This window comes from Lactuca virosa, chromosome 9, assembly GCF_052849685.1.
Source record: "Lactuca virosa cultivar CGN04683 chromosome 9, Lactuca_virosa_CGN04683_v6, whole genome shotgun sequence".
Classification (NCBI taxonomy): Eukaryota; Viridiplantae; Streptophyta; class Magnoliopsida; order Asterales; family Asteraceae; genus Lactuca; species Lactuca virosa.
The window spans coordinates 300,374,498-300,390,027 of NC_136434.1; the positions used below are offsets into that span (position 1 = coordinate 300,374,498).

A 15,530-nucleotide genomic window follows, 5' to 3' on the forward strand; every position below is an offset into this window, starting at 1 on the left:
CAATGAATATTCCCTTAGGAGATTGACGAACTTATAGACCTAGGAAGTAGTTGAGCTCACCCATCATACTCATTCTAAATTTGCTTTTCATTAACTCAGCAAACTCATCACTAAGGTCCTTGTTGGTTGAACCGAATATGATGTCGTCGATGTAGATCTGCACGACGATCAGATGGTTATTGTGGATTTTCCTAAAGAGGGTGTGATCAATAGAACCTCTATGAAACTTGGAATCTTCTAAGAACTTGTACAATGTTCCATACCATGCTCTTGGGGATTGCTTCAATCCATAGACAGCCTTTTGAAGCTTATAGTAATGGTTGGGTAACTTTGGATCTTCAAATCCAGGGGGTTGTTGAACATAGACATCATGTTGAAAACATGATGTCTGGTCGACTAGCTGTAAGATACAGTAATGAGCCAATCATTCCTCTGTAAGATACAATAATGAGCCAATCATTCCATCAAGGTCTGAATCAAGCATGTAGGAAGTAGACATCGGTGTCTTTGCGGTTGATGCGTTCTCCATGGAGTATCTCTTCAACAGATTTTTTATGTACTTCTCTTGACCAATGAATATTCCCTTAGGAGATTGACGAACTTATAGACCTAGGAAGTAGTTGAGCTCACCCATCATACTCATTCTAAATTTGCTTTTCATTAACTCAGCAAACTCATCACTAAGGTCCTTGTTGGTTGAACCGAATATGATGTCGTCGACGTAGATCTGCACGACGATCAGATGGTTATTGTGGATTTTCCTAAAGAGGGTGGGATCAATAGAACCTCTATGAAACTTGGAATCTTCTAAGAACTTGTACAATGTTCCATACCATGCTCTTGGGGATTGCTTCAATCCATAGACAGCCTTTTGAAGCTTATAGTAATGGTTGGGGAACTTTGGATCTTCAAATCCAGGGGGATGTTGAACATAGACATCTCTATCGATTTCTCCGTTCAAGAACGCACACTGCACGTCCATTTGGTAGACCTTAAAATTCTTGTGTGCAGCAAATGCCAAGAAAATCCTAATGGCTTCTATCCTTGCAACAGGTGCAAAGGTTTCATCATAGTCTATGCCTTCTAGTTGCGAGTAGCCTTTGACAACCAGTCTGGCATTGTTCCTGATGATGACTCCATCTTCATAAGTTTTGTTTCTGTAGACCCATCGTGAACCAACAATTGATACTCCTTCTGGTGTTGGCACTAAGTCCCACACGTTGTTGCGTTCAAATTCAGCTAACTCTTCTTGCATTGCTTTTACCCAATCTACATCTTGTAGAGCCTCTTTGATTCCTTTAGGCTCTATCATGGATAGAAAGTTGGCATATAGACATTCATTCTTGGTTGCTGAACGAGTCACTACTCCAGAATCTAGATCGCCTATGATTTGATTGAATGGATGATCCTTTGTCCATTTTGTGAGGCGAGCTTCCTTATGGATTTGAGGAGTACAAACTACCTCATGATGTTCTCTTGGACGAGAAGGGTAGTCAGAAGTGAATGTTCCTTCAAAAAGATCGTCTTGTAAAAGTCCAGAACTACCTGAAACAGGTGGTTCCCCCTCAACTGTTGCATGCTTGAATTCAATAGATGAAGTGGATGTGAAGGAACTTGAGGAACTGGAACCAGTCGAGTGGGGTTCACCCTGAAACCATGGACTGGATGGTTGGGAGGATTGTAAATTACCTTTAAGAATGGAACCATGCAAAGGTGGTTCCCCCTCGAAAGATGTAGTGACTGGTGTTATGACTGGTTCAAAATGATAATGGGAGATTGGAGTAGAGGGTTCAGAAGATGCTAAAGGACTTTTAGGGATAGAATCATTCGAAGATGGTTCCCTCTCAATCGAAGCTTTGGTGGAACTTGAGACTTTTGATGGTTGATGAGGTTGCGAGATATCAGGAGAAGCTGTCTTTGTGAGCTTTTCTGATTCAAGGGCGGAAGGTTGAGTTGGAAAGAGGAAATCAAAATCTACTTCAATAGCATGGACTGGAGCAGAAGCATTAGCAGGTGATGGTTGGTTCATTTTATTAAATGGTACTACCATTTGAGGACTAAAGTGGTTTGGATCCAGAACCCTTACATAACTTTCATCAAAAGTGACATCACTGCTTTCCTCTATCACCCTGGTTCTTTTGTTCAGAACTCTATAGGCTGCAGCATGAAGGCAATATCCAATAAAGATACCTTCATCAGCCTTGGGTGCAAATTTCCCTAGTTGATCCCTATTATTCTTGATGTAGCAATGACAACCAAAGATGTGAAAGAATTTGACGTTGGGCTTCCTCTTGTTCATTGCTTCATAGGGAGTGACTTCGAGCCTGTTGTTGATTAGGGATCTATTTTGAGTGAAACAGGCGGCCGTTGTGGCTTCAGCCCAGAAGTATTGTGGTAGGTTTGCGAAGATCAACATAGATCAAGCAGTTTCACATAGTGTCCAGTTCTTCCTTTCAACTACACCATTCTGTTGTGGAGTGTAGGGTGCAGAAAAATTGTGCTCAATGCCTTTAGATACAAGAAAGCTATCTAAGGCGTTGTTCTTGAATTCACCACCATTGTCACTTCTCAGTCTTCTAAGTGGCTTGCCTACCCTAACTTCTATGTAGCGGATGAAGTTGATTAGCTCATTGGTGGTTTCAGATTTGTTTCGCAGAAAGTACACCCAAGTGAATTTGGTATGGTCGTCCACAATCACAAGAATGTATTTCTTACCACTTAAGCTAGGAACTGTAGTGGGACCACACAGATCAATATGTATAAGCTGAAGAGGTTCAGATACACTATGTTCTGTTATACTTTTGTGTAGAGATTTGGAGATTTTTCCTTGTTCACAGGCATCACATAGTATATCATTGTCAAGTTTTGACAATGGTAGTCCTCTTACAAGATCCATTCCAATGAGTTTGTTGATATAACCAAAGTTGAGGTGAGAGAGTCTTCTATGCCACAACCAACTAATGTCAGAGGTAGCTTTGGAAAGAAGACAAATATCAGGATTTACCTCAATTAGTTCAATATCAAGAGGACACATGTTCCCATTTCATGGGGAATCAACAAGGATGCGCTTGTTGGTATCCATAATTAAACTCTTGGTTTTGGTGAACAAAACCTCATGATCATTGTCACACAGTTGTGCAACACTGATAAGGTTATGTTTAAGACCGTCTACATACGCTACACGCTTAACGGTAAAGTTCCAGTTTGATATGTTTCCATGTCCCATAACTTCTCCCTTCATGTTGTTTCCAAAAGTAAAATACTGACCTGGCGTTGTGATCTTGAAATCTCTGAGATATCCTTTGTGCCCGGTCATGTGCCTTGAGCATCCACTATCAATGTACCATGTGTTATCATGTGGTACCCCGGCACAAAAAGCCTGCATTTAGAGAGAAGGTTTAGGTACCCATGTTTGTTTGGGTCCTTGAATGTTAGCTTCTTTCGGACTTGTGGGAGTTGGGACAGTCTTTTCTTGTTTTACATCAACCACTTTGGGTTTTACTTGGTTTTTAGAGACCTTGGTTTTGACCTTTTTAGTGGTCTTCTTTTGAGATTTTGTCTGCGGGAAGAATGGAGAGTTGATGAACTATGTAGGAATTTGTAGAGAAGGAAATCCATAGTTCAAAGGCATTCCAAATTGATCAAACATGGGAAACTGGGTATTTCCCCCAAATTGATTGATCATTGGAAACCCAGAGTTTCCCCCAAATATGTGATTCCCTCCTATGGACGGAGAAAAACCACAATATGGACCAAGAATAGAATTCATGGGGTATTTACTATTCTGATACATGAAAGGGTTGGTTTGAACAGGTCTTGGTCTCATCATTTCAGATAAATCAGGAAGATTGTTAGGTCTGAAAGTATTCTGATAGTGAATTCCAGTTTGGTTTGGAAATTCAGAATTTGAGAAACCATGATTGGAAGGAGAGGATCTATGAGTCGTTGAAGTTTTGGGAGGACTGGTATGTCTGGTCTTCCCTTTGCTTGGCTTAGCCTTAGGTACTCTCTTGGACTTCCTGTCCTTGTCATTATTTGTAGTGTTAACCACTTTGGGTTTTGAAGGATGGACTATAGTTGGACCTTGTTCTTTAGAGACATCAATTTTCTCTTTTCCCTTGTCTTTAGAGACATTAGTTGGCTTTACAATTGTCTCATGTTGTTTAGGACTGGGTGAGGAGATTTTGATTGGAACAAAAGGTCTCTTGAGTATTTCAACAACAATTTTCTCATTACTCACAGTCTTCAAGGTTTCATCCTTGTTGACTGGAATTGGAGACTTCCCAGTCTGTTGTTTCTTAGAATATTTACATCCTAAGTCCTTTGTTTCAGAGACAGAAGAATTAAGATATGGAAATGTTTCTTGACTGTGGAATTCAATGGGTTCAGTCTTGGAATATCCTATTGGCTCATTTGATTTGGGCTGTTTATCACTAGATTTAGAGTCAGGGATATTTGGTTTTTCAAAAGTGGCATCTTCTGAATTAAAACTTTCCATGGTAGGACACTCAAGAGAAAATTCTACTAGAGAGTCAGAACCAGTGTCCGAGTCTGGAAGATCATGGGATGATGTAACTTCCAATGGGATGCTTGAGGATGAAGTGGCAATTACATCGGGACTGCAAGTTACCACCTCTTCATGATCCTTATTGTCTCCGATGAAGAGACTTGGATCACATGTTAACAACTCTGGTTGAGTATTGAGACCCATGATTTCCTTGTTCATCTCATCATAACCAGGACCATATTTGATCCATGATGGTTTTGGTCCCTTAAGAATAGCATGTGAGTTCTGCTCGAGAAGGGTTTTGGATGCCTTATAACTATTGATTTTTGTATTGATTTGGGTGTAGATCTCACGATTGTCTTTTGCAATAATGTCACGTTGATTCAATACAATTTCGTATTGTTCAACTAACGTAAGATGTGCCTCTGTTTTGATTGCAAGGTCATTTTCTAACTTAGCCATACGACATCTCAGTTCTTCAAGTCTGAACTGAGTGTCGGTCAGTTCATCTTTGTAGTAACTGACACGATATTCAGCATTGGTGACATATTATTTGATCATTTCATAAATATGGGCAATGTCATCATTAAAAGGCTCAATAGTTAAATGATTATCACGAAGCATAAAGCGTACCTTTTCAACAACTTGTTGATGGAGAGGAGAAGGCTCTTTGTCATTATCAGCCATGAAGCAGAAGTAGTTCTTGTAGGCTTCAGTTTCTTCTGCTTGATCTACTTCATCATCTGTTTCCCATACTTCCACACTTGGAGTTTCCATGACCATGAAGGCTTTGTCTTTTGACTGCTTCTTGATCTGCTCCGCTTTTTGAAGGTAGTATGCTTCGTCTTTGACCTTCTTGGTTTTCATTTTGCAATCCTTGGCAAAATGATTTTCACCTTGACAGTTGTGGCACGTGATCACTTTATTATCTTCATGGGACTTCAACTTGTTATCTTGAACCCTTGTGTTCATCCTTTGAGAGTTGTAACTTTCAGAATTTGAATTCTGAGAGTTGAAGCTTTGTTGACTGTTGCTTCCTCCTTGGAAGTTTTAGAGTTCTGATGATAGTGTTGGGGTTGCTGATAACTTTGTGCTCTAAAGTTCCCAGTTGGCTTGTTCACAAACTTCTTGAAGTTTGGATTGAACTTGGTTAGGAGTGCCAAGCATTCTTCATACTCCTTTTCCTCATTGATTTGAGGAGATTCCATTATAGTTCCAATGAAAGCTTGGTGATTATCCATGTACCCATTTGCGATCTGAAGAGGTTGTTGAGTTGACATGTACGGATTCTGGTTGTACTGTTGAGCCATAATCGAACTTTGATAAGGATATGCTCCATATCCTTGGTTGGCAAACTGATCAGCAAAGTGGTTTGGGATTGGATTGTGATGTGCAATCAAGTTTTGAGAATGATTTGCCGTGGGTGCTGAATTTCCAAGGACAAGTCCTTGATTATCAAAAGGAGTTGCTTGAGCTAGCTTGTTGACCTTTGGTTCATGTTGTTGCAGTTCAACATACAGATCAAACAGAGACCTGGTGTCTAGATTGATTGTAGTTTGCAGTATGATCATGTGCATTGTATCCCATTTTGGAGATAAATTGTTCAAGAATTTTAGATTGAAATCCTCTTGCGATCTTTCTCCTTTGAGCTTCTTCACCCTATTGACAACAATGTTGTACCTGGAATATGCATCAAAGACAGTTTCATGGGGTAACATCTTGAAGTTGTCCATGTCTGTCAATGCAACTTTCTTCCTATTTGCAAGAATCTTATCAGTTCCCTCAAATTGTTTCTTGAGTGCATTCCAGACATCGAAGGGTGAACTCTTGCCTTCATCGGGAAGTTGCTCATAGATATCATGAGGAATTCCAGATTACAGCTCTTGCATTGTCTTAGCCTCAAACTTATTAATTTTCCTGTCATGAAGTTGAGCAGCAGAGGAAACAGATCCAGAGATAACTTTGGAGGTTTCAGGAGAGACATCAGCTTCAGGAACTCTGATGTCCGTCAAAAATTCTGGAGTATGTTTCCCAGTGGAGATGAATGTCCAGATGTCAGAGTCAAGACCTTCCAGGTAGTACTTGATGCGATCTGCCCAAGAAGTGTATTCACTAGGCACAAGGATAGGTGCACGATTTCCTCCTCCAAGACTGTTTGCAACTGAAACTGAATAGAGAACATTTTGGTTTTGATTCAGACTTGCCATTGAGAACAGGTGATACTAGTTTGAAACTTCATAAAAAAATTGTGAAAAGTTTTATAATTCTCAAATTCGATCACTCGAGCTCTGATACCAACTAAAGAAATGAGAAAAGTTCAGTAAACCTAGACTAGAGTAGTCCAAGTGTTGAAAATACTGAAACAGAGTTTCCGAATCGTCAAGTGGCAAGTAATGCGGAAAATAAAGAGTTGTGAATCACAAAGTTAATGATAAAAACGTTTTTTATAAGTTCAAGATCAATGATTCAAAAGTGTCTCATATTCATCATGATTTAGTTACATGTGTTTGAATGATAGATAAGCTAAAACACTCAAATGGCTCTCTAAAGACTAATCTAAACAACAATTGTGCAGAATGATCTGAATGAGCAAGGAAGAGAAACTTTATAATGGAGCCCAAGGGGCCTATTTATAGGCTTTGGAAAATCCCATGACATGGCTTGACAAATCAGGTGTTGACACGTCATCATGACTTAGTCATCAGTTGACACCTTTGTCCTACTTAACAGAGAATGGATGGAATATTCCATTTCCATTAGTATTCCGTTAGGGTTCCATCCAAGTTATGAGTCTTCATAATTCTTGAGCCTTCTTGATCAACATTGAAAATGTGATGAGCAACATGAGCATCATGTTGCTCAGTTGTCTTCTTAAATGTCATCAACTTCTAGAAGTATTGTTGACCAAGTTGAGTTGTTCCTTGAGTGTTGGACTGTGTTTTGAACTTGAGGATGTACCACCACATGTTCATGATGGACCATGGACGAAATTCATGTTCCTTTGAGCATTTGGACGTGCCTTCATTATACATGAAGTGCCATGTGCAACCTTGTTGACCCATCAATGTGATCATGTTCATCCATTGACTTGAGTTGAGCCACCAAGTATTCTTGTTGAGCCATCAACTCTTGTTGAGCCATAGAGTTGTGAATGAGTCAACAATTTTTTTGATGAGTCATTAATATTCCAAATGATTCATCAACGTCTTCATGCTCCACATATGATCTAGATGTGCCATCTGAGATCATGATGATCCAACTAGCTTTCTTCAAGTGCTCCATGTAAGCTACAAGTGCTCCACATTCAGCAAGTGCTCTATTGCAACTGCAAGTGCTCCAAGTGAACTTCAAGTGCTCCAAATGAACAGCAAGTGCTCCAACATTTGATTCTTCAAACACCAGTTGAATCTTCAGGATCTTTCCAACCTGAAAGATTGTGATAATGTTTGTTAGAAAATTTAAATCAATACTCAACTTATTTCAAGTGACAATCACATCAAAATATTTCCAACAAGCTTTAGTTTACACATCCTTAGACCCAATACTTGAATGTACTAGGCTTAGAAAACTCAAACAGACCCTTAACAATGCTAAAAGATAGCAGAAACAAGTCTGACTTTTGATTGAATTGATTGGCTTTACAAGATAGAAATCTCTGGTTGTCACATCATCCCCCTGTTGAATGGAATTTCGTTCCGAAATTAGAGTTTAAGAAAATACAGATCACTAAGAGAAAAGATGAGGATATTTCAGTTTCATTTGATCCTCCCACTCCCAAGTGAATTCAGGTCCTCGCTTGGCATTCCAGCGAACCTTCACTATCGGGATACGACTTTGCTTCGTTTGCTTGACCTCGTGGTTCATGATCTCTACTGGTTCTTCGACAAAATGCAAGTTCTCGTTTAATTCGATCTCCTCAAGCGAAATCACAAGTGTATCACCAGATAGACAATTTTTCAGGTTCGAGACGTGGTAGGTAGGGTGTACGATACTAAGTTGTCGATGTAGTAGAAGTTTGTAAGCTACTAGGCTGATTCTGGCAAGAATCTCGAAAGGCCCAATGTATATTGGATTCAGCTTCCCACGCTTTCCGAAGAGTATCAAGCCCTTCCAGGGTTAGACCTTCAATAGAACACGGTCACCAAACTGGAATTCCAAAGGTTTCCTTCTCTTGTCAGCGTAGCTTTTATGTCGGTCTCTAGAGGCTTTCAATCGTTCATGAATCTGAACAATCTTATATGTCGTTTACCGAATGATTTCTGGACCTGTGAGAGTGTTGTCAGGGACTTGCCCTTTAGCTAACTGGGTATCACCCACTTCAGCCCAGCACAGAGATGATCTGCACTTGCGGCCATAGAGTTCCTCGAATGGTGCAGCCTTTATGATGGTGTGATAATTGTTATTGTATGAGAATTCAACAAGGGGTAAATGAGTATCCCATGCCTTTCCAAAGTCTATCACGCAGGCTCACAATATATCTTCTAGAGTCTGAATAGTCCTCTCACTTTCTCCGTCTGTCTGTGGATGATAGGCTGTACTCATGTCCAGTCTAGTTCCTAGTGCTTTTTGTAGTGACTGCCAGACCCTCGAGGTGAATCTACTGTCTCTATCAGAGATAATAGATATGGGTAGATCATGCAGTCGCACTATTTCTCGTCAATTTATCCATCTTGTCAGTCTCTTTGATTGGTAGGAAGTGCGCGCACTTTGTCAATCTGTCAACGATTACCCAAATGGTATCAAGTCCACCAGTTGTCTTGGGCAACTTAGTTATGAAGTCCATAGTAATCCACTCCCACTTCCACTCTGGTATCTCCGGTTGTTGTAGTAAACCTGAGGGTTTTTGGTATTCGACCTAAACCTTTGCGCAAGTAAGACATTTACTCAGGAAGGTAGCAATCTCTGCTTTCATGTTAGGCCACCAATAGAGTTTCTTGAGATCCAGATACATCTTATCTAAACTTGGGTGAACGGAATATTGAGTATTGTGTGCTTCAGTCATGACCACGTCTCTGAAACCACCGAGCTTCAGTGTCCAGATCTGATCCATGAGGTATAAAGCTTTGTCACCCTTGCCTTCTAAGTTCTTGTCCATCCCTCTCAGGGTTTCACCCGCCACATTTTCAGGTTTTAAGGCTTCCTGCTGAGCCTCCTTAATTTGTGTGGACAGATGTGAATGGATTGGTATAGTCAATGATTTGACTCTTCCGCCTGAGTACTCCTTCCGGTTTAGGGCATCAGCTACTACGTTGGCTTTACCGGGATGATAATGAATTTCGAATTCGTAGTCATTAAGTAGCTCAACCCACCGTCTTTGTCTCATGTTGAGTTCCTTCTAGTCGAATATGTGTTAAAGGCTTTTCTGGTCTGTAAAGATAGTGCTTTTCGTACCATATAGGTAGTGTCTCCAAATCTTCATAGCAAATACCATTGCTCCTAGTTCAAGATCATGTGTGGTGTAATTGACTTCGTGTGTCTTAAGCTGGCGTAAGGCATAGGCGATGACCTTTCCTCGTTGCATAAGACCACAGCCAAGCCCTTGGTTGGATGCATCGCAATACACTACGAAATCTTATATCTCTTCTGGGAGGGATAATATCGGTGTGGTGCATAAGGCTCGCTTCAGTGTTTGGAACGCCTTCTCTTGTTTCTCTTCTCAGTCAAAGGTCACACCTTTGTGGGTCAATGTTGTAAGTGGCTTTGCGATCCTTGAGAAGTTCTGAATAAACCTACGATAGTATCTAGCGAGGCCTAAGAATTGACGAATCTCGGTACGCGTCCTTGGTGCTGACCAGTTCTCAATGGCTTTGATTTTGTAAGGGTCCACGTGAATACCCTCTTCACTAACCACGTGTCCCAAAATTTCGACTCTTCGAATCCAAAATTCACATTTAGAGAACTTCGTGTAAAGTTTCTATGCTCGAAGTGTTTCTAGAATCAGACGTAAGTGTTGACTATGTTCGTCCTTACTACGAAAGTAGATAAGGATGTTATTGATGAATACTACTACGAACTTATCTAACTAAGGACGGCACACCCGATTCATTAAGTCCATGAATACCTCCGGTGCATTTGTTAATCCGAAAGGCATCACTAAGAACTCGTAGTGACCATATCGAGTTCGGAAGGCTGTCTTGGGAACATCCTCCTCTAACACTTGCAATTGATGGTACCAAGATCGTAAGTTAATCTTTGAAAAGTAGTTCGCTCCTTGTAGTTGGTCAAATAAGTCGTCTATGCGAGGTAGTGGGTAATGATTCTTAACGGTAAGTTTGTTCAGTTCTCGGTAGTCGACGCACTTATGAAACGATCCATCTTTCTTCTTCACGAACAAGACCGGTGCTCCCCATGGTGAGAAGCTTCGTCTAATGAATCCCTTGCTGAGAAGTTCGTTAAGTTGGCTGGAAAGTTCCTACATCTCTGCTGGTGCTAGATGGTAAGGCGATTTAGCTACTGGGATAGCTCCTGGACTTAAGTCGATTCGGAACTCGACTTGACGTTGCGGTGGTAATCCTGGCAGTTCTTCGGGGAAGATGTCGGGAAAGTAACGGACTTCTGGAATGTTCTGTATGTCTTTCACTTCTTGTCTCACATCAAACACGTGAGCAAGGAACGCATGATATTCCTTTCGTAAGTACTTCTGAGCTTGAATACTCGAGATGATGCGAAGGTTCGTACCAGGTTTGTCGCCGTAGATAACTAGGGTTTCGTTGTTTGGGAGATTAAGACGACCGGCTTTCTCAAAGCACATGATGTCGGCGCGATGTAGACTCAACCAATCCATGCCGATTATGACGCCGAAACTTTTAATTGAGACCGGAATAAGGTGGATTTGAAATAAACAGTTATCTAATGTAAGAGTACATCCTATGTATATACAGCTAGTGCTCTCTGTTTTCCCGTTAGCCATTTCTAATGTGAACTTTTCTTTCAGTGTTTGTGGTTGTTGTGTAAGAAAATGTTTAAAATTTTGATTTACGAAACTCCTCTCTGCTCCACTGTAAAATAGTATGCATGCATATGAATTATCGAGGAGAAACGTACCAGTAACCACCGTAGGGTCAACCACGGCTTCCTCATGGCCTATCGCTAGAATCCTTCCCAATCCTCCAACATTTTCTGCCTTCGGGCAGTTCCTTTTGTAGTGACCAACCTCACCACATCCGTAGCAAGCCTGGCCCACTCCAATGTCGGGGACCTGGGTGATTGGCCTAGCCGGGGATTTGTAGAAATGGGCAGTATGCCCCTTATTGTTGCAGTTTGCACACTTCATTTCCCTGCAGGGTCCGTTGTGGTGGAAGCTGCACTTGTTGCACTTTGGCAAGCTCCCAACATACTGTTTCGCCGGCGCAGTGGCAGCATGTGCTATCGCGGCATGAATAGCCACGATTTGCTGCTTCTTGGCAGAGTTCTGTACGGCGTTGCCTTTCTTCTTGTCCCAAAACATCCGCTTGTTGTCGGCGGTTTTGGATGGTTCTCGGACATCACTCGTTGTTGTGGTTGTTGGTGTGCGAACTCCATGATTGATGAGTCGTTGTGCCAATCGTATGGAACTGTCTAAGGTAGTGGGGTTTGAAGATAAAAAATTCCCCTGAAATGTAGGCACCAGCCCCCAAATATACCTCTCGACCTTCTTTCCCTCAGTAGGGACCATATTTGGACATAGAGCCACCAGATCACTGAACCTGGCAGTGTAGCCTACTATGTCGGAGCCCTTCATGGTTAGGCTCCAGAATTCCTATTCAAGTTTCTGAACTTCGTCCCTTGGGCAGTACTCTTCAATCATAAGCTCCTTCAGAGCTTCCCAACCCATTGCATTAGCCACTATCAGTTTAAGTGACTTAACATGGCTATTCCACCACATTAGGGCTCTATCCAAGAAGGTGCAGGCTGCAAATGTTACATTGCTTCCTTCCATGCAGGAGCAGATCTCAAACATCGACTCCATCTTTTCGAACCATTGCGACAGAGCAATAATTCCACCGCTGTCGTTGAAGACTCTGGGTTTGCAGTTGGTGAAGTCCTTATAGGAACACTCTTTAGAGCGCACTGGAACATCACCTTGAGTAGAATGTATAGTTGTTCGACTTCCGCTAGTACTGCCAATGCTGAATTGAGCCAATGTTGCCGCAACAGCCGCATCCACTGCAACTTGAAGAACTGCTGGATCAAACTGTGGGGGAGGTAGTGGTGGTTGAGTTGGATTTATCGTGGGATTACGCCTTGTTGATCTATGTGGAGGCATCTTTCAACTATAAGTTTACAAAGATGGAGATAATTATAATAATTTAATAGTAAGCATAATGGATGTGATCCATGAACTAAATCACCATAGTTCAACAAATAGATGAGAGTGTGATTTCGATAGAGTTCTAACAATAGAAGGATGAAAGTATTTGGACAAAGATTTCCGTAGGAGATTAGATGTCTTTCAATATTATTGGTATTAAATATGTGATAAGTTCGGGAAAATTGACCTTGGAGTAGGTCTTACATCATACTAGAAGTAAGAAATTTTTGACAGCATGAAGACCTAACAGACTGAATGTTCGAGGTCTTAACATAAGCGGGAAATTAATACTAGCGTCTATACATAGACCTAATTTATATCCAAAAGATAGAGTAGAGCATAGTCTACTTCCTGCTAGATCCTGCTTTGGATTTAGACAGCTGGCGTTCTAACTCGAACATACGCCTTTCCTGTACCATCTGACGATCTCGTAGCTCTCTAACTTCAGCTTGGGATGCCGCCAGTTCTCTCTTTAAGAAGTTGGTACGATCCCTTGTTGCGTTATGATTGTCTTCCAGATTGCAAAGACGAACAGCGTCGACACCAGTGGTAGCTTTAATCTTCACAACGCGATCGATGATAGCTCTTCCCTGTTCGGTGTTACGAGACACACGACGAACTAGCACGGGAAGTGCTCTATCTACTGACCCTCCGGCTTCTAGATTGTAGAAGCTTCGGTCTCCTTGGTAGGGGTGATTCTAACCTTGTTCATCACTCCACCTGTCTATGTTTATGGCCCACAGAGGCATCGGGCCTTGAAAGTTCTGACGAGGGTTATGGTTCTGTGCAACTTGAGGCAGATTGTAAGCTTCTGATCCTGAATCATTGTCTTCGGGAAAGTCTTCAGCAAAATCATCGTCTAAGGGGATTGCAGGCTCTTCTTCTGGTTCGACGCTGAGCCAACCATCATTCCCTTGATTAGGAAAGTATGGATCTCCTGGAAGATGGAATCCAGCCATTATTATCTAAGCGAGAAATAAGGGTATAAGAAATATTTAACAATTCTAAATAAAGCGATAAACAAATACAAGTTTCTATATAGAAACTCACAGCTTACTACTAAAGTAATTATACTTAATATGACTCTTACTGGTTCCTTCTATGAGGACATAGTGCATACCAATTATATACCACTTGGGTCGAATAGACCTTCGAATAAATAATCCTACTCTAACTCCACATCCAAATAAGGAAAAGGAAATAAAGATTAGACCACACATTCTCAGTCTATAAAACCTAATTATATATAACTGTAATGCATGCACTTAGTACTCATAGAACTATTAGCAAAATCTTCTATTTCCATGTGGTTTGTTCTTTGAATGAATAGTGCCTAAAATACTCCTATAGTATTTTACTTTATGTTGTGTTCTAACGTTCTTCTATATGTAGTATATGTATAGTTTGGTAAGTTTTAGACCTGTTGCAACACCAGTATCACTCCCAAACACATGTTCACCATATCTTAAATAAATATAGTTGATCAGGCTATATTGATCCCACATATGATTACATAACTGCTCAGGTTTGACTGTAATGTCCAACATCAAATTACTTTTGCTCGGTTCTAGTATGACACTGTTCTGTAGTAAGTATGTAGGTATGTATACTTTAGAAAAATGTTTTATTATTTTAAAAGTATAAACTCTTGGTCAGAGTGTTTTAATCCCGTTGTGTTTATAGTTGTATATCTTTTATGGGTTGATATACTCAATCCACTATAAACAAAGCTCTAATATCAATCTGTCACACCCCAAAACCGGAACGGCGGAAACGTTTGGGGCGGAGGACGTCATGTACAGTATCATAACAATACATAATAGTAAAACAAGCAACAACATCATCCATTGCATTAATAATATAGTTAATACAAGTGTGTTATGTGTATAGTTATAAGACACCAAAAACATGTAATCAAAATAAAGACGAGTCTTGAATATGCTCCGTCTTCTCAAAAACCTGGTCATATGTACCTGTCTACTGTCGACCTGAGAATACAAGTTATTTTGAAAGCGTAGATCGGCATTTAAGCTGGTGAGTTCATAAGTACTTAGTGTCAAATGTTTGTATTAGTTTGTTGAAATGTTTGTAAAGTCTTGTAAAAATGTTTGTAATGTTTGAATCCTTTCTAGAAAATCGTGTATTTTCTACTTTAAATGAAATGTAGTCTACTCTCCAAGACCGACCTGTTTGAGTACTTTGTTTCTCTTAAAAATGATGTAAATTGTATGTTTGTACTTGAAATAGTATAAAATGTGTGTTTTCCATATTAGTAACTATCTTTACAATAAAATAGTTTGCTTTCTCATGCAATAAATTCATTGAATGAATGTGATGGAAAATGAAGTCTTATAGTAGTACTGATAATATTTACTACTTATGCTTTAACTACCTTTAACACTGAACTGGTTAATTAAGGTAAAATGTGATGAGGTTATAACCATGCTTGATTGACTAGTATGAAACACGACGATCAAAAGACGTCGAAATGCTATGACATTCTTCACCCGTAGACCTGCAGGTCCCACTGTAGCTAGCAGCAAGGTGTAGGATAGTCAATCCCGTATAGATCTATACACAAACTCATGCTCTCCCTCCAGGAGACTCTGGTTACAAAACGTGACAAAACAAATGTATTTCTATGCCATGAAGTAGTGGCTCACATTATGTTATCTTGTTCTTGTTATAGTTTGTTTGTTATAGTGTTAGTGTTCCTTTCTGTACTTGTATAGT

At 40.4% G+C, this 15,530-nt stretch overlaps 1 protein-coding gene across 1 annotated transcript; it reads right to left on the minus strand.

Moving 5' to 3' along the window:
* Positions 1-601: 601 nt before the first annotated feature.
* Positions 602-2,299, minus strand: LOC145140672 (uncharacterized). Its single transcript, XM_079074082.1, has one exon. It carries the CDS (start codon positions 2,297-2,299, stop codon positions 602-604), a length of 1,698 nt encoding a protein of 565 aa, XP_078930208.1.
* Between the last annotated feature and the right edge of the window lie 13,231 nt (positions 2,300-15,530).